At 60.4% G+C, this 25488-nt stretch overlaps 1 protein-coding gene across 1 annotated transcript in view; it reads right to left on the bottom strand.

Annotated features, from left to right (window-relative positions):
* Positions 1 to 25488, bottom strand: part of LOC147105634 (uncharacterized) — a 163904-nt gene that overhangs the window by 26936 nt on the left and 111480 nt on the right. The window contains exon 37 of the mRNA XM_086010181.1: positions 3000 to 3169. Coding sequence (XP_085866307.1) covers positions 3000 to 3169 — 170 coding nt within the window. The remainder of the gene's footprint in view (positions 1 to 2999; positions 3170 to 25488) is intronic.

The following is a 25488-nucleotide window of genomic DNA, read 5'->3' as shown; positions in this document are numbered from 1 at the left end:
CTGTAACAAGGGGCACTAAGGGATTGCACAAGGGCTAATAGTTAATATTCTTGTTGCAAATATGTGTTCACTGATTATTGATTAATTTCTTAATTAGCTTTGGATGATTTTGTGGTGTCTCTCATTTCAGCTTTGCGCTGTGATATGGTCTGTGACAGGGATGGAATGATGGGGATGTGGTGAGCAACGGGGATCTGGGGTTTAACTTATTGGAATCGCAGTCTGATGAGGCGGTCACGGACCGCCCTTCCAGAAGGCCGATTGATGGCTGCTTCCTCCCTCGCTCCTCCTCTCCCTCCTCCTGAGGTGGTCCCACAATCCCTGGTGGAAAGGGCTGGGCCCTCATGATGGCCAGATTGTGGAGCATGCAGCAGACTATGGCGAAATGGGACACCTGCTCCGGCGAGTACCGGAGGGCTCGTCCCGAGCGGTTAAGGCAGTGGAACCATTACTTGAGCACTCTGATGGTGTGCTCGATGATGTTCCTGGTGGCAGCATGGCTCTCATTATATGAGTGCTGAGCAGGAGAGCTGGGGTTGCAGAGGGGAATCATTAGCCAGGTGGAGGGCGGTTTGCCCTTGTCTCCGACCAGCCAGCCGCGATCTTGATGTGACGGCTGGAAGAGTGCTGGCACACCAGTCTGGCGTAGGATGAAGTTATTGTGGCTACTGCCAGGATAGCGGGCATTCATATTGAGGATTCACTGTCTGTGGCCACACACCAACTGCACATTAAGTGAGTGGAAGCCTTTGTTATTATGGAAGGTCTCAGGATTGCTATGCGGTGCCCACAAAGCCGCTTGGGTGCAGTCAATGAGGCCCTGCACCATGGGGAAGCTTGCTATCCTGGCAAAGCCACATGCACATTCGTCCTACTTCTCTCTAGTGATAGGAAAGGAAATGTAGTCCCTTCTCCTACTGTAGAGAGCCTCTGTGACCTCCTGGATGCAGCAATGGATGGCGAACTGTGGGATGTTCGCTATATCTCCTATTGCAGACTGGAAGGAACTGCTGGTGAAGAAATTGAGGGTGACGGTGCCACTGAGAGAGCCATGGTTGACCTGATCAAGGTCTGGTTGCAGGAGGTGGCAGAGTTCGGTGACCACATCCTTGCTGAAGCGGAGCCTTCTGATACACTGCTCCTCACTTAATTGGAGGTAGGAAAAGTGCTCTCGGAATACCCTCGAAGGGTAAGGCCTCCTGTTGAGAGCCCCGATGGCCTCCTCCTCCCTCTGGTCACATCTTGCAATCTTTCTCGTTGCCTGTGCTCCCTCTGCAGTAGATCCTGGAGGGCGAGGTCGACTGCCAGTACAGCCCCCATTAAGGTAATAATGTGTAACACTTTGAAATTTTGTTAGAATAAATGTAACAAATTTTTAGTAGCCACAACACTCCTGATACTAAAGAACCTCTAAATGACTGAAGTAAACTTTTCCACAACGTAAATGGAAAAGGAAGCAGTGAAACAGCACCAACCTGACAGCTGCGACTCATCCTTTTAAATAGCGCCCCTGGACCCGCCATCCGCCTGCTTCATGCCTCCTCTTCCTGTCATTGTCAGAGCGAGACGCTAAGGCAGGGGGCGATAATCAATTTGGCAGATCGGGCACTGAGTGAGCGTTGCACGCTCACTGACGTCACAATCTGCATGGCGCTAAAGCCCCAGGCGCTAACTGTTAGCGGCGGCACTAAGCATTGAATGGATTTGGTGTGCGGTGCTGGATTCACCTCGCCCCAGCTGTACTTCATTAGCGCCCCTGCCGAGCACTAACAGGAAGCGCTAACCAACCGAATTTCTCCCCCAAAATCTCCACCTGAACAGGCAGACGGGGCCTCAGTTTAACACCTCATCTGAAAGCCTACAACTCCAAAAATGTAGCATTCCTGCAGTGCTGCATTGAAGTCTCACCCTAGATTAAGTACACAAGTCCTGGAGTGGGCCTTCAACCCAAAACCTTGGAGCTGAGTTGACACAATGATGTGATGTTGAATTTGTACAAGACATTGGTTAGCTTACAGTTGAGTATTGCATGTAGTTCTGGTCACCCATTATAGGAAAGGAAAGGTTACAATAAAGATTCACTTGGCTGATAGAAGGAATGGAAGGTTATGAAAAAGGTTTAAAAATTGGGTCTTTTTTCATTGGAACAGAGAAGGTTGGATGGGTGGGAGGATTCCGAATGGAGGATGTCAAAATGATGGTGTGAATTTTATCCCAACACACCCAGCAGCAACTGAGCGTTGGGTGGGAGTGTGGCCTTTAAAATGGAGCATTCAGCCTTTCCACCCCATTCCTAGTGGAATCCTGCTGGCCACCATGTTAACTGCTCAGTACAGTTCAGTAGCTGAGGCTCTCACTGGAAGCAGGCCGCAGCCTCATACATTTATGCTAATTGGGCTCCCAACACGTCAATGGGACCCTGATTGAAGTTTAAGTCGTGCCTGAGTGGGGAAGTCGCCACAACTTTCCGGCCAGGCTGAAGCAGTTATCAGAAGGAGGAAGAGGCTCTCCAAGGAAAGTTGAAATCTTTCCTTTATTGGGCCAGAAGGGGCAGGAGTGCTCCCCCGCGGGCTCCCCCGCCCTGGACTCCACCCTCACCCCTCACTCCCAAGAGTTCATCCTGAAACCGCCTCTCTGCGACTTACCTGCTTGTCCCCATGCTTTCCTTTGCTCCAAGCCTGTGTCCTCTGTCCGCCCGAAGTTCTCCCACCTGCCGGCCAGTTGTAGCTTTCCGCCTGTCTCAGGCTGATTGGCGGCTGTGTGCTGGTCAGGCCCAGGAGTTAAAATACCCTGGGCCGGAAATCTGGGCCAGGAACTTGCTCCATCACCCCACACCCAACCCAAATCCCATGCAGGATTAAAATCAACCCCTATGCCTCTGCATATTTTAAATTGGATTATAGGTTTTTATTAAATTATAATGCAAATCGATATAGAATATCAACATGAAATTTATAATAAAGTAAGATTTGACTGTTTCCTAGACTTAGAGTCCTTACCACATCCGTCTACAGAAGATCTCCAGTCAACACATGCATTTTCTCTACAGCTGTCAGCAGCAGCTTTTACGTTGCTGCAGTCAAGTTCTGTGGAATTGGTTTCACAATGGTCATCGATACAGCTTTCATGGTAAGGCTTAAGCTGAGTACTGCTGCAGTTTTCAAATGGTCTGTAAGGAGGGGAAAACACAAATATTACTAAAGGAAAGCCTCACTACCTTATCCAACACCTTATTAAATTTCAAACTTTATTTTTGGTAAAGTATAAGCATCATCTATATGATGCCTAAAACAGCAGTTTATTTTGGTTAGATCTAATGTTAAATAAAATGACATTGTTCTAAATTATTTATGATCAAAACAGTAGTCGAGCGAAATCCACCTTCAGATTTTAGATAATATCAATTTATCCATATCTTATTAAACAGCTTACAGATGTGTGTGCCGTTGCAAGTTAATATATTACCAGTGAATCTCCCATTGTGCTTCTCATTCCAAGGATGGTGAAGTCGTGTCTGTGGAGCAGATTGGCAAGGGAAGGACACGAGTTTGAGCTGGCAAAGGAAAGAGTTAGAAGCCGGGAAGATAATGTGTCCTGGCGAGCAGGAAAGAGTCCAGTTTCTGAATACTGGGTTGACATTCAGCCGAACACTCGCATCTGATGGGAGCTGAGTTCTCCCCCGCCCCCCTCCCCCCTCCCCCTCCCCAACCCCCGGCTGCTATGAAAGCAAATGTAGTAGCTATTTTATGTCAGCAATACGCAACAGACAGCAATGAGATGAATGAACGGTTAACAGTGGTGAAATTATTTACACTCAGTATTTCCCCACAATGGCATTGTGAGATTGGAAACCACCATCTGGGGAAATCTTGAGGCCCAAGATTATACCGAATGCATTAGCCTTCAAAATGACCTTTTAAATGGATGGGAATAATTCCACAAGTGGACACTTGTAGTGAGAACTGGTGCTCGGAGAGCGCGCAGGTTAAATTAATGCACGGAAATCACAGGCTGGGGGCCCCAAGACTTCCCCCTGCACTTTCTGTGAGCACCGCTCCCCACAGAAAGCGCCCAGTCACAGAATCAATTCATGTATATATGTGTATGTATATATATACTTGCTAGGGGGGCCCGCGTTGCCAGGGCTTTTTTGGCCTGGTCGATGTCTGGGCTGGGAGCCTGGGACTGGATTTGGGCTGTCGGCAGCTGGAGAAGCCTAGGCTCTGGGGCCTGGGGTATTTTCCACTGTTTTTTAACCTAAACATTTCTAGCTTTTAATACCTTCAAAGATGAAAGTTAAAGTACTTATAAAACATTTTTGGTAAATCTTATTTTTTTTTAAAAGATACTGACCTGGATTACCACATTTTAGCTTCAGGCCCGGCTGGTTTGTAATCGCTGGCAGATCCCTGAGCTGAGAATGATTAGTCCCGCCCACACACGCACGGATTGGTCAATGATCAGGTGACTGAACTGTAGGATTGGTCAATCATCACGTGAAGGTGACCTGGATTACCATATTTTTAGCTTCAGGCCCAGCTGGTGTGTAATGTCTGGCAGATCCCTGAGCTGAGAATGATTAGTCCCGCCCACACACGCACCGATTGGTCAACGATCAGGTGACTGAACTGTAGGATTGGTCAATCATCACGTGACAGGATTGGTCAACCTTCACGTCACTCAATGCTAATGAGTGGATAATGAGTGGAATTTTGAAGGGTTTTTGTATACTGCCTGAAGAATTTTTGTCTGAGCAAAAAGTAAATACGCTTATGAGGTTTGGATAATCATAAGCTTTCTTCGGTATAACACACGTGTAGGTACGCTCTATAACATTTGATTGTATAGCCGGACAGACAAAAATGCAAAGTACCGTTTTATATGTAAAAAAATATATAGATATAGATAGATAGATAGATAGATAGAAGATGTATGTACACACACACACATGTATATACTAGCTGAAGTGCCCGGCAGTGCTGAGGGATTTTTGAGGGCATGTTGTTGTTGGAAGGGGGGAGGGGGGAGGGGTGGGGAGGGGAGAGGGGTAGGGGGGGAGGGGTGGGGGAGGTGGGGGGAGGGGGGAGGGGTGGGGGGGAGGGAGGGGGGAATGGGGAGGGAGGGGGGAATGGGGAGGGGGAGGGAAAGGGGAGGGGTGGAGGGGAAGAGGGGGAGGGGAAGAGGGGGGGGGAGGAGGGGGGGAGGGAGGAGAGAGGGGGAGGGAGGGGGAGGGGAGAGAGACAGAGGGAAGGAGAGATAGCGGGCAAGTGGCCGCTCCTGCTCTCCCGAGCCCTGCCCCCCCGTGCCCCGCACTCCCGAGCCCCGCCCCGTCCCCCGAGCCCTGCCCCCTCCCAAGCCCCGCCCCCCCCGAGCCCAGCCCCCCTCCCCGAAGCCCCGCCCCCCTCCTCCCATGCCCCGCCCCCCCCACTCCCCAAGCCCCACACCCCCTCCCCGAGCCCTGCCCCACCCCTCCCGAGGCCGGGCCTGAGGCGACTTGAGACGGCCGATTGTGGGTGGCCTGGCCGGGTTGCCGGGGTAACCCTCCTCCCCCTCCCGAGCCCCGCCCCACGCCCCTCCCGAGCCCCGCCCCCCTCCCGAGGCCGGGCCTGAGGCGGCTTGAGATGGCCGATTGTGGCTGGCCAGGCCCGGTTGCCGGGGTAATCCTCCTCCCCTCTCCGCCCTCCCGATCTCCAGAACCGGGCCTGGGCCTGAGCGGCTTGAGACGACCGATTGCGTCTGGCCGAGCCCGGTTGCCGGGTTAACCCTCTCCACTCCCCCTTCCCGCTATCCCCTCCCCCTCCCCTCTCGAGCCCTTTCCTCCCGAGCCCCGCCCCCCTCCCGAGGCCAGGCCCGAGGCGGCTTGAGATGGCCAATTGCGGCTGGCCAGGCCCGGTTGCCGGGGTAACCCTCCTGCCCTCTCCGCCCTCCCGATCTCCGGGACCGGGCCTGGGCCTGAGCGCTTGAGATGGCCGATTGCAACTGGCCGAGCCCGGCTGCCGGGTTAACCCTCTCTGCTCCCCCTTCACACTAACCCCTCCCCCTCCCCCTCCGCTCCCGAGGCCCGCCCCCCCCGCTAACCTACTCGCTTCCCTCTGCCTGCACTCTGTGGGCCCTGTGTGGAGGTGCGTAGCTCGGGTGTGGCTGGCAAGGAGAGTCCCAGGCTTCAAGGCCTGAGGCCTGCAGACAGCAGACCTGGAGAAATGAAACAGATGTAATGGACTCATTTATTACACACAAATTATATAATGAGTTAGTTGGGCTCCTAAGTACCAAATTTGTGGTGGATAAAATCCCCTCCACACATACAGAAAGTGGGAAAAAAAACTTATGAATCAAGATGGCTGACACTCACCTCGGTTCAGAATGATAAGGCCCGCCTACACAAGCACCAATTGGTCAACCATCAGGTCACTGAACTGTAGGACTGGTCAATGGTCAAGTCACTCAACACTCAACTGTAGGATGGCCCGCCTGCACATGCAATGAACCCGCCCCCGTGATGCAGCGATTGGTCAACCGTTGTTCAACTGTCAGGAAGCTCGACTGTATGATTGGTCAACCTTCACGTCACTCAATGCTAATGAGCAGAATTTTTCCCATTTAACGAGCGGAATTTTGAATGTTTTTTGGATACCGTCGGCACAATTTTTGTCTGACGGAAAAGTAATTACGCTTATGACCGTTTCGGAATCGTAAGCTTTCTTTTGATGCAACACACGTGTAGGTAGCTCGATAACTTTTAAGTGTATAGAGGACGGACAGACAGACAGAAGAGCAATTATATATATATAAGATACTAGCTGGGGGTGCCCGGCGGTGCCGAGGCTTTTATGAAGGCATGTTGTTGTTGGAAGGGGAGAGAGCGAGAGACTGGGGGGAAGAGAGAGAGCGAGAGACTGGGGGAAAGAGAGAGAGCGAGAGACTGGGGGGAAGAGAGAGAGCGAGAGACTGGGGGGAAGAGAGAGAGCGAGAGACTGGGGGGAAGAGAGAGAGCGAGAGACTGGGGGGAAGAGAGAGAGCGAGAGACTGGGGGGCAGAGAGTGAGCGAGAGACTGGGGGGAAGAGAGAGAGTGAGAGACTGGGGGGCAGAGTGTGAGCGAGAGACTGGGGGAAGAGAGAGAGCGAGAGACTGGGGGGAAGAGAGAGAGCGAGAGACTGGGGGAAGAGAGAGAGCGAGAGACTGGGGGGAAGAGAGAGAGCGAGAGACTGGGGGGAAGAGAGAGAGCGAGAGACTGGGGGTAAGAGAGAGAGCGAGAGACTGGGGAAGAGAGAGAGCGAGAGACTGGGGGAAGAGAGAGAGTGAGAGACTGGGGGAAGAGAGAGCGCGAGAGACTGGGGGGAAGAGAGAGCGCGAGAGACTGGGGGAAGAGAGAGAGCGAGCAACGGGGGGAAGAGAGAGAGCGAGCGACTGGGGGGAAGAGAGAGCGCGAGCGACTGGGGGAAGAGAGAGCGCGAGCGACTGGGGGGAAGAGAGAGCGCGAGCAACTGGGGGGAAGAGAGAGCGCGAGCGACTGGGGGGAGAGAGAGCGCGAGCGACTGGGGGGAGAGAGAGCGCGACTGGGGGGAAGAGAGGGAGCGACTGGGGGAAGAGAGAGAGCAACTGGGGGAAGAGAGAGAGCGACTGGGGGAAGAGAGAGAGCGACTGGGGGAAGAGAGAGAGCGACGGGGGAAGAGAGAGCGACTGGGGGAAGAGAGAGAGCGACGGTGGGAAGAGACAGAGCGACTGGGGGAAGAGATAGAGGGACTGGGGGGCAGAGAGAGAGCGACTGGGGGGAAGAGAGAGAGCGACTGGGGGGAAGAGAGAGAGCGACTGGGGGCAAGAGAGAGAGCGACTGGGGGCAAGAGAGAGAGCGACTGGGGGAAGAGAGAGAGCGACTGGGGGGAAGAGAGAGAGCGACTGGGGGGAAGAGAGAGAGCGACTGGGGGGAAGAGAGAGAGCGACTGGGGGGAAGAGAGAGGGCGACTGGGGGGAAGAGAGAGGGCGACTGGGGGGAAGAGAGAGGGCGACTGGGGGGAAGAGAGAGGGCGGCTGGGGGGAAGAGAGAGGGCGACTGGGGGGAAGAGAGAGGGCGACTGGGGGGAAGAGAGAGGGCGACTGGGGGGAAGAGAGAGCAAGAGATTGGGGGGTAGAAAAAAACGAGAGACTGGGGGAAGAGAGAGAGAGCGAGAGACTGGGGGGAAGAGAGAGAGCGAGAGACTGGGGGAAGAGAGAGAGCGAGAGACTGGGGGAATAGAGAGCGCGAGAGACTGGGGGAATAGAGAGCGCGAGAGACTGGGGGGAAGAGAGAGCACGAGAGACTGGGGGAAGAGAGAGAGCGAGCGATGGGGGAAGAGCGAGCGCGAGCGACTGGGGGGAAGAGAGAGCGCGAGCGACTGGGGGGAGAGAGAGCGCGACTGGGGGGAAGAGAGAGAGCGACTGGGGGGAAGAGAGAGAGCGACTGGGGGGAAGAGACGAGAGCGACTGGGGGGAAGAGAGAGCAAGAGATTGGGGGGTAGAAAAAAACGAGAGACTGGGGGAAGAGAGAGAGAGCGAGAGACTGGGGGGAAGAGAGAGAGCGAGAGACTGGGAAAAGAGAGAGCGAGAGACTGGGGGAATAGAGAGCGCGAGAGACTGGGGGGAAGAGAGAGCACGAGAGACTGGGGGAAGAGAGAGAGCGAGCGATGGGGGGAAGAGCGAGTGCGAGCGACTGGGGGGAAGAGAGAGCGCGAGCGACTGGGGGGAGAGAGAGCGCGACTGGGGGGAAGAGAGAGAGCGACTGGGGGGCAGAGAGAGAGCGACTGGGGGGAAGAGAGAGAGCGACTGCGGGGAAGAGAGAGAGCGACTTGGGGGAAGAGAGAGAGTGACTGGGGGGAAGAGAGCGAGCGACTGGGGGGAAGAGAGCGAGCGACTGGGGGGAAGAGAGCGAGCGACTGGGGGGAAGAGAGAGAGCGAGAGACTGGGGGGAAGAGAGAGAGCGAGAGACTGGGGGAAGAGAGAGAGCGAGAGACTGGGGGGAAGAGAGAGTGCGAGAGACTGGTGGAAGAGAGAGCGCGAGCGACTGGGGGAAGGGAGAGCGCGAGAGACTGGGGGGAAGAGAGAGCGCGAGAGACAGGGGGAAGATAGAGAGCGAGCGACGGGGGGGAAGAGAGAGAGCGAGCGACGGGGGGGAAGAGAGAGCGCGAGCGACTGGGGGAAGAGAGAGCGCGAGCGACTGGGGGGAAGAGAGAGCGCGAGCGACTGGGGGGAAGAGAGAGCGCGACTGGGGGGAAGAGAGAGAGCGACTGGGGGAAGAGAGAGAGCTACTGGGTGAAGAGAGAGAGCGACTGGGGGAAGACAGAGAGCGATTGGGGGAAGAGAGAGAGCGACTGGGGGAAGAGAGAGAGCGACTGGGGTGAAGAGAGAGAGCGAATGGGGGGAAGAGAGAGAGCGACTGGGGGGAAGAGAGAGAGTGACTGGGGGGAAGAGAGAGAGCGACTGGGGGGAAGAGAGAGAACGACTGGGGGGAAGAGAGAGAGCGACTGGGGGGAAGAGAGAGAGCGACTGGGGGGAAGAGAGAGAGCGACTGGGGGGAAGAGAGAGAGCGAATGGGGGGAAGAGAGAGAGCGAATGGGGGGAAGAGAGAGAGCGACTGGGGGGAAGAGAGAGAGCGACTGGGGGGAAGAGAGAGAGCGACTGGGGGGAAGAGAGAGAGCGACTGGGGGGAAGAGAGAGAGCGACTGGGGGGAAGAGAGAGAGCGACTGGGGGGAAGAGAGAGAGCGACTGGGGGAAGAGAGAGAGCGACGGGGGGAAGAGAGAGAGCGACGGGGGGAAGAGAGTGAGCGACTGGGGGGAAGAGAGAGAGCGACTGGGGGGAAGAGAGAGAGCGACTGGGGGTAAGAGAGAGAGCGACTGGGGGGAAGAGAGAGAGCGACATGGGGGAAGAGAGAGAGCGACTGGGGGGAAGAGAGAGAGCGACAGGGGGGAAGAGAGAGAGCGACTGGGGGGAAGAGAGAGAGCGACTGGGGGGAAGAGAGAGAGCGACTGGGGGGAAGAGAGAGCGCGAGCGACTGGGGGGAAGAGAGAGCGCGAGCGACTGGGTGGAGAGAGAGCGCGACTGGGGGGAAGAGAGAGAGCGACTGGGGGGAAGAGAGAGAGCGACTGGGGGGAAGAGAGAGAGCGACTGGGGGGAAGAGAGAGAGCGACTGGGGGGAAGAGAGAGAGCAAGAGGCTGGGGGGAAGAAAGAGAGCGGGAGACTGGGGGAAGAGAGAGAGCGAGAGACTGGGGGGAAGAGAGAGAGCGAGAGACTGGGGGAAGAGAGAGAGCGAGAGACTGGGGGAAGAGAGAGCGCGAGAGACTGGGGGGAAGAGAGAGCGTGAGAGACTGGGGGAAGAGAGAGAGTGACTGGGAGGAAGAGAGAGAGCGACTGGGGGGAAGAGAGAGAGCGACTGCGGGGAAGAGAGAGAGTGACTGGGGGGAAGAGAGACAGCGACTGGGGGGAAGAGAGAGAGCGACTGGGGGAAGAGAGAGAGCGACTGGGGGGAAGAGAGAGAGCGACTGGGGGAAGAGAGAGAGCGACTGGGGGGAAGAGAGAGAGCGACTGGGGGGAAGAGAGAGAGCAACGGGGGGAAGAGAGAGAGCGACGGGGGGGAAGAGATAGAGCGACTGGGGGGAAGAGCGGGAGCGACTGGGGGAAGAGAGAGAGCGACTCGGGGGAAGAGAGAGAGCGACTGGGGGGAAAAGAGAGAGCGACTGGGGGGAAGAGAGAGAGCGACTGGGGGAAGAGAGAGAGCGACTGGGGGAAGAGAGAGAGCGACTGGGGGGAACAGAGAGAGCGACTGGGGGGAAGAGAGAGAGCGACTGGGGGGAAGAGAGAGAGCGACTGGGGGGAAGAGAGAGAGCGACTGGGGGGAAGAGAGAGAGCGACTGGGGGGAAGAGAGAGAGCGACTGGGGGGAAGAGAGAGAGCAAGAGACGGGGGAAGAAAGAGAGCGAGAGACTGGGGGAAGAGAGAGAGCGAGAGACTAGGGGGAAGAGAGAGAGCGAGAGACTGGGGGAAGAGAGAGAGTGAGAGACTGGGGGAAGAGAGAGCGCGAGAGACTGGGGGGAAGAGAGAGCGCGAGAGACTGGGGGAAGAGAGAGAGCGAGCGACGGGGGGAAGAGAGAGAGAGAGCGACGGGGGGGAAGAGAGAGCGCGAGCGACTGGGGGGAAGAGAGAGCGCGAGCGACTGGGGGGAAGAGAGAGCGCGAGCGACTGGGGGGAGAGAGAGCGCGACTGGGGGGAAGAGAGAGAACGATTGGGGGGAAGAGAGAGAGCGACTGGGGGGAAGAGAGAGAGCGACAGGGGGGAAGAGAGAAAGCGACTGGGGGGAAGAGAGCGAGCGACTGGGGGGAAGAGAGCGAGCGACTGGGGGGAAGAGAGAGAGCGAGAGACTGGGGGGAAGAGAGAGAGCGAGAGACTGGGGGAAGAGAGAGAGCGAGAGACTGGGGGGAAGAGAGAGAGCGAGAGACTGGTGGAAGAGAGAGCGCGAGCGACGGGGGGAAGAGAGAGCGCGAGAGACTGGGGGGAAGAGAGGGCACGAGAGACTGGGGGGAAGAGAGAGCGCGAGAGACTGGGGGAAGAGAGAGAGCGAGCGACGGGGGGGGAAGAGAGAGAGCGAGCGACGGGGGGAAGAGAGAGCGCGAGCGACTGGGGGGAAGAGAGAGCGCGAGCGACTGGGGGGAAGAGAGAGCGCGAGCGACTGGGGGGAAGAGAGAGCGCGACTGGGGGGAAGAGAGAGAGCGACTGGGGGAAGAGAGAGAGCTACTGGGGGAAGAGAGATAGCGACTGGGGGGAAGAGAGAGAGCGACTGTGGGAAGAGAGAGAGCGACTGGGGGGAAGAGAGAGAGCGAATGGGGGGAAGTGAGAGAGCGACTGGGGGGAAGAGAGAGAGCGACTGGGGGGAAGAGAGAGAGCGACTGGGGGAAGAGAGAGAGCGACTGGGGGGAAGAGAGAGAGCGACTGGGGGGAAGAGGGAGAGCGACTGGGGGGAAGAGAGAGAGCGACTGGGGGGAAGAGAGAGAGCGAATGGGGGGAAGAGAGAGAGCGACTGGGGGGAAGAGAGAGAGCGACCGGGGGGAAGAGAGAGAGCGACTGGGGAGAAGAGAGAGAGCGACTGGGGGGAAGAGAGTCAGCGACTGGGGTGAAGAGAGAGAGCGACGGGGGGGAAGAGAGAGAGCGACGGGGGGGAAGAGAGAGAGCGACTGGGGGGAAGAGAGAGAGCGACTGGGGGGAAGAGAGAGAGCGACTGGGGCGAAGAGAGAGTGCGACTGGGGGGAAGAGAGAGAGCGACTGGGGGGAAGAGAGAGAGTGACTGGGGGGAAGAGAGAGCGACTGGGGGGAAGAGAGAGAGCGAATGGGGGGAAGAGAGAGAGCGACTGGGGGGAAGAGAGAGAGAGACTGGGGGGAAGAGAGCGAGCGACTGGGGGGATGAGAGAGAGCGACTGGGGGGAAGAGAGAGAGCGACTGGGGGGAAGAGGGAGAGCGACTGGGGGGAAGAGAGAGAGCGACTGGGGGGAAGAGAGAGAGCGAATGGGGGGAAGAGAGAGAGCGACTGGGGGGAAGAGAGAGAGCGACTGGGGGGAAGAGAGAGAGCGACTGGGGGGAAGAGAGACAGCGACTGGGGTGAAGAGAGAGAGCGACGGGGGGGAAGAGAGAGAGCGACGGGGGGGAAGAGAGAGAGCGACTGGGGGGAAGAGAGAGAGCGACTGGGGGGAAGAGAGAGAGCGACTGGGGCGAAGAGAGAGAGCGACTGGGGGGAAGAGAGAGAGCGACGGGGGGAAGAGAGAGAGCGACTGGGGGGAAGAGAGAGAGCGACTGGGGGGAAGAGAGAGAGCGACTGGGGGGAATAGAGAGAGCGACGGGGGGAAGAGAGAGAGCGACGGGGGGAAGAGTGTGAGCGACTGGGGGGAAGAGAGAGAGCGACTGGGGGGAAGAGAGAGAGCGACTGGGGGGAAGAGAGAGAGCGACTGGGGGGAAGAGAGAGAGCGACGGGGGGAAGAGAGAGAGCGACGGGGGAAGAGAGTGAGCGACTGGGGGGAAGAGAGAGAGCGACTGGGGGGAAGAGAGAGAGCGACTTGGGGGGAAGAGAGAGAGCGACGGGGGGAAGAGAGAGAGCGACTGGGGGGAAAGAGAGAGCGACTGGGGGGAAGAGAGAGCGCGAGCGACTGGGGGGAGAGAGAGCGCGACTGGGGGGAAGAGAGAGAGCGACTGGGGGGAAGAGAGAGAGCGACTGGGGGGAAGAGAGAGAGCGACTGGGGGGAAGAGAGAGAGCGACTGGGGGGAAGAGAGAGAGCAAGAGACTGGGGGGAAGAAGGAGAGCGAGAGACTGGGGGAAGAGAGAGAGCGAGAGACTGGGGGGAAGAGAGAGAGCGAGAGACTGGGGGGAAGAGAGAGAGCGAGAGACTGGGGGAAGAGAGAGCGCGAGAGACTGGGGGGAAGAGAGAGCGCGAGAGACTGGGGAAGAGAGAGAGCGAGCGACGGGGGCAAGAGAGAGAGAGAGCGACGGGGGGGAAGAGAGAGCGCGAGCGACTGGGGGGAAGAGAGAGCGCGAGCGACTGGGGGGAAGAGAGAGCGCGAGCGACTGGGGGGAAGAGAGAGCGCGAGCGACTGGTGGGAGAGAGAGCGCGACTGGGGGGAAGAGAGAGAGCGACTGGGGGGAAGAGAGAGAGCGACTGGGGGGAAGAGAGTGAGCGACTGGGGGGAAGAGAGAGAGCGACTGAGGGGAAGAGAGCGAGCGACTGGCGGGAAGAGAGCGAGCGACTGGGGGCAAGAGAGAGAGCGAGAGACTGGAGGGAAGAGAGAGGGCGAGAGACTGGGGGAAGAGATAGAGCGAGAGACTGGGGGGAAGAGAGAGAGCGAGAGACTGGTGGAAGAGAGAGCGCGAGCGACTGGGGGAAGAGAGAGAGCGACTGGGGGGAAGAGAGAGAGCGACTGGGGGGAAGAGAGAGAGCGACTGGGGGGAAGAGAGAGCGCGAGCGACTGGGGGGAAGAGAGAGCGCGAGCGACTGGGTGGAGAGAGAGCGCGACTGGGGGGAAGAGAGAGAGCGACTGGGGGGAAGAGAGAGAGCGACTGGGGGGAAGAGAGAGAGCGACTGGGGGGAAGAGAGAGAGCGACTGGGGGGAAGAGAGAGAGCAAGAGGCTGGGGGGAAGAAAGAGAGCGGGAGACTGGGGGAAGAGAGAGAGCGAGAGACTGGGGGGAAGAGAGAGAGCGAGAGACTGGGGGAAGAGAGAGAGCGAGAGACTGGGGGAAGAGAGAGCGCGAGAGACTGGGGGGAAGAGAGAGCGCGAGAGACTGGGGGAAGAGAGAGAGTGACTGGGAGGAAGAGAGAGAGCGACTGGGGGGAAGAGAGAGAGCGACTGCGGGGAAGAGAGAGAGCGACTGGGGGGAAGAGAGACAGCGACTGGGGGGAAGAGAGAGAGCGACTGGGGGAAGAGAGAGAGCGACTGGGGGGAAGAGAGAGAGCGACTGGGGAAAGAGAGAGAGCGACTGGGGGGAAGAGAGAGAGCGACTGGGGGGAAGAGAGAGAGCAACGGGGGGAAGAGAGAGAGCGACGGGGGGGAAGAGATAGAGCGACTGGGGGGAAGAGCGGGAGCGACTGGGGGAAGAGAGAGAGCGACTCGGGGGAAGAGAGAGAGCGACTGGGGGGAAGAGAGAGAGCGACTGGGGGGAAGAGAGAGAGCGACTGGGGGAAGAGAGAGAGCGACTGGGGGAAGAGAGAGAGCGACTGGGGGGAAGAGAGAGAGCGACTGGGGGGAACAGAGAGAGCGACTGGGGGGAAGAGAGAGAGCGACTGGGGGGAAGAGAGAGAGCGACTGGGGGGAAGAGAGAGAGCGACTGGGGGGAAGAGAGAGAGCGACTGGGGGGAAGAGAGAGAGCGACTGGGGGGAAGAGAGAGAGCAAGAGACGGGGGAAGAAAGAGAGCGAGAGACTGGGGGAAGAGAGAGAGCGAGAGACTGGGGGGAAGAGAGAGAGCGAGAGACTGGGGGAAGAGAGAGAGCGAGAGACTGGGGGAAGAGAGAGCGCGAGAGACTGGGTGGAAGAGAGAGCGCGAGAGACTGGGGGAAGAGAGAAAGCGAGCGACGGGGGGAAGAGAGAGAGAGAGCGACGGGGGGGAAGAGAGAGCGCGAGCGACTGGGGGGAAGAGAGAGCGCGAGCGACTGGGGGGAAGAGAGAGCGCGAGCGACTGGGGGGAGAGAGAGCGCGACTGGGGGGAAGAGAGAGAGCGACTGGGGGGAAGAGAGAGAGCGACTGGGGGGAAGAGAGAGAGCGACTGGGGGGAAGAGAGAGAGCGACTGGGGGGAAGAGAGAGAGCAAGAGACTGGGGGTAAGAAAGAGAGCGAGAGACTGGGGGAAGAGAGAGAGCGAGAGACTGGGGGGAAGAGAGAGAGCGAGAGACTGGGGGAAGAGAGAGAGTGAGAGACTGGGGGAAGAGAGAGCGCGAGAGACTGGGGGGAAGAGAGAGCGCGAGAGACTGGGGGAAGAGAGAGAGCGAGCGACGGGGGGAAGAGAGAGAGAGAGCGACGGGGGGGAAGAGAGAGCGCGAGCGACTGGGGGGAAGAGAGAGCGCGAGCGACTGGGGGGAAGAGAGAGCGCGAGCGACTGGGGGGAGAGAGAGCGCGACTGGGGGGAAGAGAGAGAACGATTGGGGGGAAGAGAGAGAGCGATTGGGGGGAAGAGAGAGAGCGACTGGGGGGAAGAGAGAAAGCGACTGGGGGGAAGAGAGCGAGCGACTGGGGGGAAGAGAGCGAGCGACTGGGGGGAAGAGAGAGAGCGAGAGACTGGGGGGAAGAGAGAGAGCGAGAGACTGGGGGAAGAGAGAGAGCGAGAGACTGGGGGGAAGAGAGAGAGCGAGAGACTGGTGGAAGAGAGAGCGCGAGCGACGGGGGGAAGAGAGAGCGCGAGAGACTGGGGGGAAGAGAGGGCACGAGAGACTGGGGGGAAGAGAGAGCGCGAGAGACTGGGGGAAGAGAGAGAGCGAGCGACGGGGGGGAAGAGAGAGAGCGAGCGACGGGGGGAAGAGAGAGCGCGAGCGACTGGGGGGAAGAGAGAGCGCGAGCGACTGGGGGGAAGAGAGAGCGCGAGCTACTGGGGGAAGAGAGAGAGCGACTGGGGGGAAGAGAGAGAGCGACTGTGGGAAGAGAGAGAGCGACTGGGGGGAAGAGAGAGAGCGAATGGGGGGAAGTGAGAGAGCGACTGGGGGGAAGAGAGAGAGCGACTGGGGGGAAGAGAGAGAGCGACTGGGGGGAAGAGAGAGAGCGACTGGGGGGAAGAGAGAGAGCGACTGGGGGGAAGAGGGAGAGCGACTGGGGGGAAGAGAGAGAGCGACTGGGGGGAAGAGAGCGAGCGAATGGGGGGAAGAGAGAGAGCGACTGGGGGGAAGAGAGAGAGCGACTGGGGGGAAGAGAGAGAGCGACTGGGGAGAAGAGAGAGAGCGACTGGGGGGAAGAGAGTCAGCGACTGGGGTGAAGAGAGAGAGCGACGGGGGGGAAGAGAGAGAGCGACGGGGGGGAAGAGAGAGAGCGACTGGGGGGAAGAGAGAGAGCGACTGGGGGGAAGAGAGAGAGCGACTGGGGCGAAGAGAGAGTGCGACTGGGGGGAAGAGAGAGAGCGACTGGGGGGAAGAGAGAGAGCGACTGGGGGGAAGAGAGAGCGACTGGGGGGAAGAGAGAGAGCGAATGGGGGGAAGAGAGAGAGCGACTGGGGGGAAGAGAGAGAGCGACTGGGGGGAAGAGAGAGAGCGACTGGGGGGATGAGAGAGAGCGACTGGGGGGAAGAGAGAGAGCGACTGGGGGGAAGAGGGAGAGCGACTGGGGGGAAGAGAGAGAGCGACTGGGGGGAAGAGAGAGAGCGAATGGGGGGAAGAGAGAGAGCGACTGGGGGGAAGAGAGAGAGCGACTGGGGGGAAGAGAGAGAGCGACTGGGGGGAAGAGAGAGAGCGACTGGGGGGAAGAGAGAGAGCGACTGGGGGGAAGAGAGACAGCGACTGGGGTGAAGAGAGAGAGCGACGGGGGGGAAGAGAGAGAGCGACGGGGGGGAAGAGAGAGAGCGACTGGGGGGAAGAGAGAGAGCGACTGGGGGGAAGAGAGAGAGCGACTGGGGCGAAGAGAGAGAGCGACTGGGGGGAAGAGAGAGAGCGACGGGGGGAAGAGAGAGAGCGACTGGGGGGAAGAGAGAGAGCGACTGGGGGGAAGAGAGAGAGCGACTGGGGGGAATAGAGAGAGCGACGGGGGGAAGAGAGAGAGCGACGGGGGGAAGAGTGTGAGCGACTGGGGGGAAGAGAGAGAGCGACTGGGGGGAAGAGAGAGAGCGACTGGGGGGAAGAGAGAGAGTGACTGGGGGGAAGAGAGAGAGCGACGGGGGGAAGAGAGAGAGCGACGGGGGAAGAGAGTGAGCGACTGGGGGGAAGAGAGAGAGCGACTGGGGGGAAGAGAGAGAGCGACTTGGGGGGAAGAGAGAGAGCGACGGGGGGAAGAGAGAGAGCGACTGGGGGGAAAGAGAGAGCGACTGGGGGGAAGAGAGAGCGCGAGCGACTGGGGGGAGAGAGAGCGCGACTGGGGGGAAGAGAGAGAGCGACTGGGGGGAAGAGAGAGAGCGACTGGGGGGAAGAGAGAGAGCGACTGGGGGGAAGAGAGAGAGCGACTGGGGGGAAGAGAGAGAGCAAGAGACTGGGGGGAAGAAGGAGAGCGAGAGACTGGGGGAAGAGAGAGAGCGAGAGACTGGGGGGAAGAGAGAGAGCGAGAGACTGGGGGGAAGAGAGAGAGCGAGAGACTGGGGGAAGAGAGAGCGCGAGAGACTGGGGGGAAGAGAGAGCGCGAGAGACTGGGGAAGAGAGAGAGCGAGCGACGGGGGCAAGAGAGAGAGAGAGCGACGGGGGGGAAGAGAGAGCGCGAGCGACTGGGGGGAAGAGAGAGCGCGAGCGACTGGGGGGAAGAGAGAGCGCGAGCGACTGGTGGGAGAGAGAGCGCGACTGGGGGGAAGAGAGAGAGCGACTGGGGGGAAGAGAGAGAGCGACTGGGGGGAAGAGAGTGAGCGACTGGGGGGAAGAGAGAGAGCGACTGAGGGGAAGAGAGCGAGCGACTGGCGGGAAGAGAGCGAGCGACTGGGGGGAAGAGAGAGAGCGAGAGACTGGAGGGAAGAGAGAGGGCGAGAGACTGGGGGAAGAGATAAAGCGAGAGACTGGGGGGAAGAGAGAGAGCGAGAGACTGGTGGAAGAGAGAGCGCGAGCGACTGGGGGAAGAGAGAGCGCGAGAGACCGGGGGGAAGAGAGAGCGCGAGAGACTGGGGGGAAGAGAGAGCGCGAGAGACTGGGGGAAGAGAGAGAGCGAGTGACGGGGGGGAAGAGAGAGAGTGAGCGACGGGGGGAAGAGAGAGCACGAGCGACTGGGGGGAAGAGAGAACGCGAGCGACTGGGGGGAAGAGAGAGCGCGAGCGACTGGGGGGAAGGGAGTGCGCGACTGGGGGGAAGAGAGAGAGCGACTGGGGGAAGAGAGAGAGCGACTGGGGGGAGAGAGAGAGCGACTGGGGGGAAGAGAGAGAGCGACTGGGGGAAGAGAGAGAGCGACTGGGGGAAGAGAGAGAGCGACTGGGGGGAAGAGAGAGAGCGACTGGGGGGAAGAGAGAGAGCGACTGGGGGGAAGAGAGAGAGCGACTGGGGGGAAGAGAGAGAGCGAGAGACTGGGGGAAGAGAGAGAGCGAGAGACTGGGGGGAAGAGAGAGAGCGAGAGACTGGTGGAAGAGAGAGCGCGAGCGACGGGGGGAAGAGAGAGCGCGAGAGACTGGGGGGAAGAGAGGGCACGAGAGACTGGGGGGAAGAGAGAGCGCGAGAGACTGGGGGAAGAGAGAGAGCGAGCGACGGGGGGGAAGAGAGAGAGCGAGCGACGGGGGGAAGAGAGAGCGCGAGCGACTGGGGGGAAGAGAGAGCGCGAGCGACTGGGGGGAAGAGAGAGCGCGAGCGACTGGGGGGAAGAGAGAGCGCGACTGGGGGGAAGAGAGAGAGCGACTGGGGGAAGAGAGAGAGCTACTGGGGGAAGAGAGAGAGCGACTGGGGGGAAGAGAGAGAGCGACTGTGGGAAGAGAGAGAGCGACTGGGGGGAAGAGAGAGAGCGAATGGGGGGAAGTGAGAGAGCGACTGGGGGGAAGAGAGAGAGCGACTGGGGGGAAGAGAGAGAGCGACTGGGGGGAAGAGAGAGAGCGACTGGGGGGAAGAGAGAGAGCGACTGGGGGGAAGAGGGAGAGCGACTGGGGGGAAGAGAGAGAGCGACTGGGGGGAAGAGAGCGAGCGAATGGGGGGAAGAGAGAGAGCGACTGGGGGGAAGAGAGAGAGCGACTGGGGGGAAGAGAGAGAGCGACTGGGGAGAAGAGAGAGAGCGACTGGGGGGAAGAGAGTCAGCGACTGGGGTGAAGAGAGAGAGCGACGGGGGGGAAGAGAGAGAGCGACGGGGGGGCAGAGAGAGAGCGACTGGGGGGAAGAGAGAGAGCGACTGGGGGGAAGAGAGAGAGCGACTGGGGCGAAGAGAGAGTGCGACTGGGGGGAAGAGAGAGAGCGACTGGGGGGAAGAGAGAGAGTGACTGGGGGGAAGAGAGAGCGACTGGGGGGAAGAGAGAGAGCGAATGGGGGGAAGAGAGAGAGCGACTGGGGGGAAGAGAGAGAGCGACTGGGGGGAAGAGAGAGAGCGACTGGGGGGATGAGAGAGAGCGACTGGGGGGAAGAGAGAGAGCGACTGGGGGGAAGAGGGAGAGCGACTGGGGGGAAGAGAGAGAGCGACTGGGGGGAAGAGAGAGAGCGAATGGGGGGAAGAGAGAGAGCGACTGGGGGGAAGAGAGAGAGCGACTGGGGGGAAGAGAGAGAGCGACTGGGGGGAAGAGAGACAGCGACTGGGGTGAAGAGAGAGAGCGACGGGGGGGAAGAGAGAGAGCGACGGGGGGGAAGAGAGAGAGCGACTGGGGGGAAGAGAGAGAGCGACTGGGGCGAAGAGAGAGAGCGACTGGGGGGAAGAGAGAGAGCGACGGGGGGAAGAGAGAGAGCGACTGGGGGGAAGAGAGAGAGCGACTGGGGGGAAGAGAGAGAGCGACTGGGGGGAATAGAGAGAGCGACGGGGGGAAGAGAGAGAGCGACGGGGGGAAGAGTGTGAGCGACTGGGGGGAAGAGAGAGAGCGACTGGGGGGAAGAGAGAGAGCGACTGGGGGGAAGAGAGAGAGTGACTGGGGGGAAGAGAGAGAGCGACGGGGGGAAGAGAGAGAGCGACGGGGGAAGAGAGTGAGCGACTGGGGGGAAGAGAGAGAGCGACTGGGGGGAAGAGAGAGAGCGACTTGGGGGGAAGAGAGAGAGCGACGGGGGGAAGAGAGAGAGCGACTGGGGGGAAAGAGAGAGCGACTGGGGGGAAGAGAGAGCGCGAGCGACTGGGGGGAGAGAGAGCGCGACTGGGGGGAAGAGAGAGAGCGACTGGGGGGAAGAGAGAGAGCGACTGGGGGGAAGAGAGAGAGCGACTGGGGGGAAGAGAGAGAGCGACTGGGGGGAAGAGAGAGAGCAAGAGACTGGGGGGAAGAAGGAGAGCGAGAGACTGGGGGAAGAGAGAGAGCGAGAGACTGGGGGGAAGAGAGAGAGCGAGAGACTGGGGGGAAGAGAGAGAGCGAGAGACTGGGGGAAGAGAGAGCGCGAGAGACTGGGGGGAAGAGAGAGCGCGAGAGACTGGGGAAGAGAGAGAGCGAGCGACGGGGGCAAGAGAGAGAGAGAGCGACGGGGGGGAAGAGAGAGCGCGAGCGACTGGGGGGAAGAGAGAGCGCGAGCGACTGGGGGGAAGAGAGAGCGCGAGCGACTGGTGGGAGAGAGAGCGCGACTGGGGGGAAGAGAGAGAGCGACTGGGGGGAAGAGAGAGAGCGACTGGGGGGAAGAGAGTGAGCGACTGGGGGGAAGAGAGAGAGCGACTGAGGGGAAGAGAGCGAGCGACTGGCGGGAAGAGAGCGAGCGACTGGGGGGAAGAGAGAGAGCGAGAGACTGGAGGGAAGAGAGAGGGCGAGAGACTGGGGGAAGAGATAAAGCGAGAGACTGGGGGAAGAGAGAGAGCGAGAGACTGGTGGAAGAGAGAGCGCGAGCGACTGGGGGAAGAGAGAGCGCGAGAGACCGGGGGGAAGAGAGAGCGCGAGAGACTGGGGGGAAGAGAGAGCGCGAGAGACTGGGGGAAGAGAGAGAGCGAGTGACGGGGGGGAAGAGAGAGAGTGAGCGACGGGGGGAAGAGAGAGCACGAGCGACTGGGGGGAAGAGAGAACGCGAGCGACTGGGGGGAAGAGAGAGCGCGAGCGACTGGGGGGAAGGGAGTGCGCGACTGGGGGGAAGAGAGAGAGCGACTGGGGGAAGAGAGAGAGCGACTGGGGGGAGAGAGAGAGCGACTGGGGGGAAGAGAGAGAGCGACTGGGGGAAGAGAGAGAGCGACTGGGGGAAGAGAGAGAGCGACTGGGGGGAAGAGAGAGAGCGACTGGGGGGAAGAGAGAGAGCGACTGGGGGGAAGAGAGAGAGCGACTGGGGGGAAGAGAGAGAGCGACTGGGGGGAAGAGAGAGAGCGACTGGGGGGAAGAGAGAGAGCGACTGGGGGGAAGAGAGAGAGCGACTGGGGGGAAGAGAGAGAGCGACTGGGGGAAGAGAGAGAGCAAGAGACTGGGGGGAAGAAAGAGAGCGAGAGACTGGGGGAAGAGAGAGAGCGAGAGACTGGGGGGTAGAGAGAGAGCGAGAGACTGGGGGAAGAGAGAGAGCGAGAGACTGGGGGAAGAGAGAGCGCGAGAGACTGGGGGGAAGAGAGAGCGCGAGAGACTGGGGGAAGAGAGAGAGCGAGCGACGGGGGGAAGAGAGAGAGAGAGCGACGGGGGGAAGAGATAGCGCGAGCGACTGGGGGGAAGAGAGAGCGCGAGCGACTGGGGGGAAGAGAGAGCGCGAGCGACTGGGGGGAGAGAGAGCGCGACTGGGGGGAAGAGAGAGAACGACTGGGGGGAAGAGAGAGAACGACTGGGGGGAAGAGAGAGAGCGACTGGGGGGAAGAGAGAGAGCGACTGGGGGGAAGCGAGAGAGCGACTGGGGGGAAGAGAGCGAGCGACTGGGGGGAAGAGAGCGAGCGACTGGGGGGAAGAGAGCGAGCGACTGGGGGGAAGAGAGAGAGCGACTGGGGGGAAGAGGGAGAGCGACATGGGGGGAAGAGAGAGAGCGACTGGGGGGAAGAGAGAGAGCGACTGGGGGGAAGAGAGAGAGCGACTGGGGGGAACAGAGAGAGCGACTGGGGCGAAGAGAGAGAGGGACTGGGAGGAAGAGAGAGAGCGACTGGGGGGAAGAGAGAGAGCGACTGGGGGGAAGAGATAGAGCGACTGGGGGGAAGAGAGAGAGCGACTGGGGGGAAGAGAGAGAGCGACTGGGGGGAAGAGAGAGAGCGACTGGGGGGAAGAGAGAGAGCGACTGGGGGGAGGAGCGAGAGCGACTGGGAGAAGAGAGAGAGCGACTGGGGGGGAAGAGAGAGAGCGACTGGGGGGAAGAGAGAGAGCGGCTGGGGGGAAGAGCCGGAGCGACTGGGGGAAGAGAGAGAGCGACTGGGGGGAAGAGAGAGATCGACTGGGGGGAATAGAGAGAGCGACTGGGGGAAGAGAGAGAGCGACTGGGGGGAAGAGAGAGAGCGACTGGGGGGAAGAGAGAGAGCGACTGGGGGGAAGAGAGAGAGCGACTGGGGGGAAGAGAGAGAGCGACTGGGGGGAAGAGAGAGAGCGACTGGGGGGAAGAGAGAGAGCGACTGGTGGGAAGAGAGAGAGCAAGAGACTGGGGGGAAGAAAGAGAGTGAGAGACTGGTGGAAGAGAGAGAGCGAGAGACTGGGGGGAAGAGAGAGAGCGAGAGACTGGGGGAAGAGAGCGAGCGAGAGACTGGGGGAAGAGAGAGCGCGAGAGACTGGGGGAAGAGAGAGCGCGAGCGACTGGGGGGAAGAGAGAGAGAGAGCGATGGGGGGGAAGAGAGAGCGTGAGCGACTGGGGGGAAGAGAGAGCGCGAGCGACTGGGGGGAAGAGAGAGCCCGATCGACTGGGGGCAGAGAGAGCGCGACTCGGGGGAAGAGAGAGAGCAACTGGGGGGAAGAGAGAGAGCGACTGGGGGGAAGAGAGAGAGCGATTGGGAGGAAGAGAGAGAGCGACTGGGGGGAAGAGAGAGCGCGAGAGACTGGGGGAAGAGAGAGAGAAAGCGACGGGGGTAAGAGAGAGAGAGAGCGACGGGGGGGAAGAGAGAGCGCGAGCGACTGGGGGGAAGAGAGAGCATGAGCGACTGGGGGGAAGAGAGAGCGCGAGCGACTGGGGGGAGAGAGAGCGCGACTGGGGGGAAGAGAGAGAGCGACTGGGGGGAAGAGAGAGAGCGACTGGGGGGAAGAGAGAGAGCGACTGGGGGGAAGAGAGGGAAGAGAGCGAGCGACTGGCGGGAAGAGAGCGAGCGACTGGGGGGAAGAGAGAGAGCGAGAGACTGGGGGGAAGAGAGAGGGCGAGAGACTGGGGGAAGAGAGAGAGCGAGAGACTGGGGGGAAGAGAGAGGGCGAGAGACTGGTGGAAGAGAGAGCGCGAGCGACTGGGGGAAGAGAGAGCGCGAGAGACTGGGGGGAAGAGAGAGCGCGAGAGACTGGGCGGAAAAGAGAGCGCGAGAGACTGGGGGAAGAGAGAGAGCGAGCGACGGGGGGGAAGAGAGAGAGTGAGCAACGGGGGGAAGAGAGAGCGCGAGCGACTGGGGGGAAGAGAGAGCGCGACTGGGGGGAAGAGAGAGAGCGACTGGGGGAAGAGAGAGAGATACTGGGGGAAGAGAGAGAGCGACTGTTGGGAAGAGAGAGAGCGACTGGGGGAAGAGAGAGAGCGACTGGGGGGAAGAGAGAGATCGACTGGGGGGAAGAGAGAGAGCGACTGGGGGGAAGAGAGAGAGCGACTGGGGGGAAGAGAGAGAGCGACTGGGGGGAAGAGAGAGAGAGACTGGGGGGAAGAGGGAGAGCGAATGGGGGGAAGAGAGAGAGCGACTGGGGGGAAGAGAGAGAGCGACTGGGGCGAAGAGAGAGAGCGACTGGGGGAAGAGAGAGAGCGACTGGGGGGAAGAGAGACAGCGACTGGGATGAAGAGAGAGAGCGACGGGGGGGAAGAGAGAGAGCGACGGGGGGGAAGAGAGAGAGCGACTGGGGGGAAGAGAGAGACGGATGGGGGGAAGAGAGAGAGCGACTGGGGTGAAGAGAGAGAGCGACTGGTGGGAAGAGAGAGAGCGACTGGTGGGAAGAGAGAGAGCGACTGGGGGGAAGAGAGAGAGCGACTGGGGGGAAGAGAGAGAGCGACTGGGAGGAAGAGAGAGAGCGACTGGGGGGAAGAGAGAGAGCGACTGGGGGGAAGAGATAGAGCGACTGGGGGAAGAGAGAGAGCGACTGGGGGGAAGAGAGAGAGCGACTGGGGGGAAGAGGGAGAGCGACTGGGGGGAAGAGAGAGAGCGACTGGGGGGAAGAGAGAGAGCGACTGGGGGGAAGAGAGAGAGCGACTGGGGAAGAGAGAGAGCGACTGGGGGGAAGAGAGAGCGCGACTGGGGGAAGAGAGAGAGCGACTGGGGGTAAGAGAGAGAGCGACTGGGGGGAAGAGAGAGAGCGACTGGGGGGAATAGAGAGAGCGACTGCGGGGGAAGAGAGAGAGCGACTGGGCGGACGAGGGAGAGAGAGCGACTGGGCGGAAGAGAGAGAGCGACTGGGCGGAAGAGAGCGAGCAACTGGGGGGAAGAGAGAGCGGCTGGCGGGAAAGAGAGAGGGCGACTGGGGGGGAAGAGAGAGAGCAACTGGGCGGAAGAGAGAGAGGGAGCGACTGGGCGGAAGAGAGAGAGCGACTGGGCGGAAGAGAGAGAGCGACTGGGGGGAAGAGAGAGCGACTGGCGGGAAAGAGAGAGGGCGACTGGGGGGGAAGAGAGAGAGCGACTGCGGGGAGGAGAGAGAGCGACTGGGGGGAAGAGAGAGAGCGACTGGGGGGAAGAGAGAGAGCGACTGGGGGAAGAGAGAGGGAGAGCGACTGGGCGGAAGAGAGAGTGCGACTGGGCGGAAGAGAGAGAGCGACTGGGGGGAAGAGAGAGCGACTGGCGGGAAAGAGAGAGGGCGACTGGAGGGGAAGAGAGAGAGCGACTGGGGGGAAGAGAGAGAGCGACTGGGGGGAAGAGAGAGAGCGACTGGGGGGAAGAGAGAGAGCGACTGGGGGGAAGAGAGAGAGCGACTGGGGGAAGAGAGAGACCGACTGGGGGAAGAGAGAGAGCGACTGGGGAAGAGAGAGCGCGACTGGGGGATGAGAGAGAGCGACTGGGGGAAGAGAGAGAGCGACTGGGGGAAGCGAGAGAGCGACTGGGGGAAGAGAGAGAGCGGCTGGGGGAAGAGAGCGAGCGGCTGGGAGAAGAGAGCGAGCGGCTGGGGGAAGAGAGAGAGCAACTTGGGGAAGAGAGAGAGCGACTGAGGGAAGAGAGAGAGCGACTTAGGG

The sequence above is a fragment of the Somniosus microcephalus genome, chromosome 17 (assembly GCF_052327205.1).
Source record: "Somniosus microcephalus isolate GS21.2 chromosome 17, FLI_Smic_1.0, whole genome shotgun sequence".
NCBI classification, from domain to species: domain Eukaryota; kingdom Metazoa; phylum Chordata; class Chondrichthyes; order Squaliformes; family Somniosidae; genus Somniosus; species Somniosus microcephalus.
The sequence above is the reverse complement of the archived record's forward strand: the minus strand, read 5'-3'. Positions and strand labels throughout refer to the sequence as shown.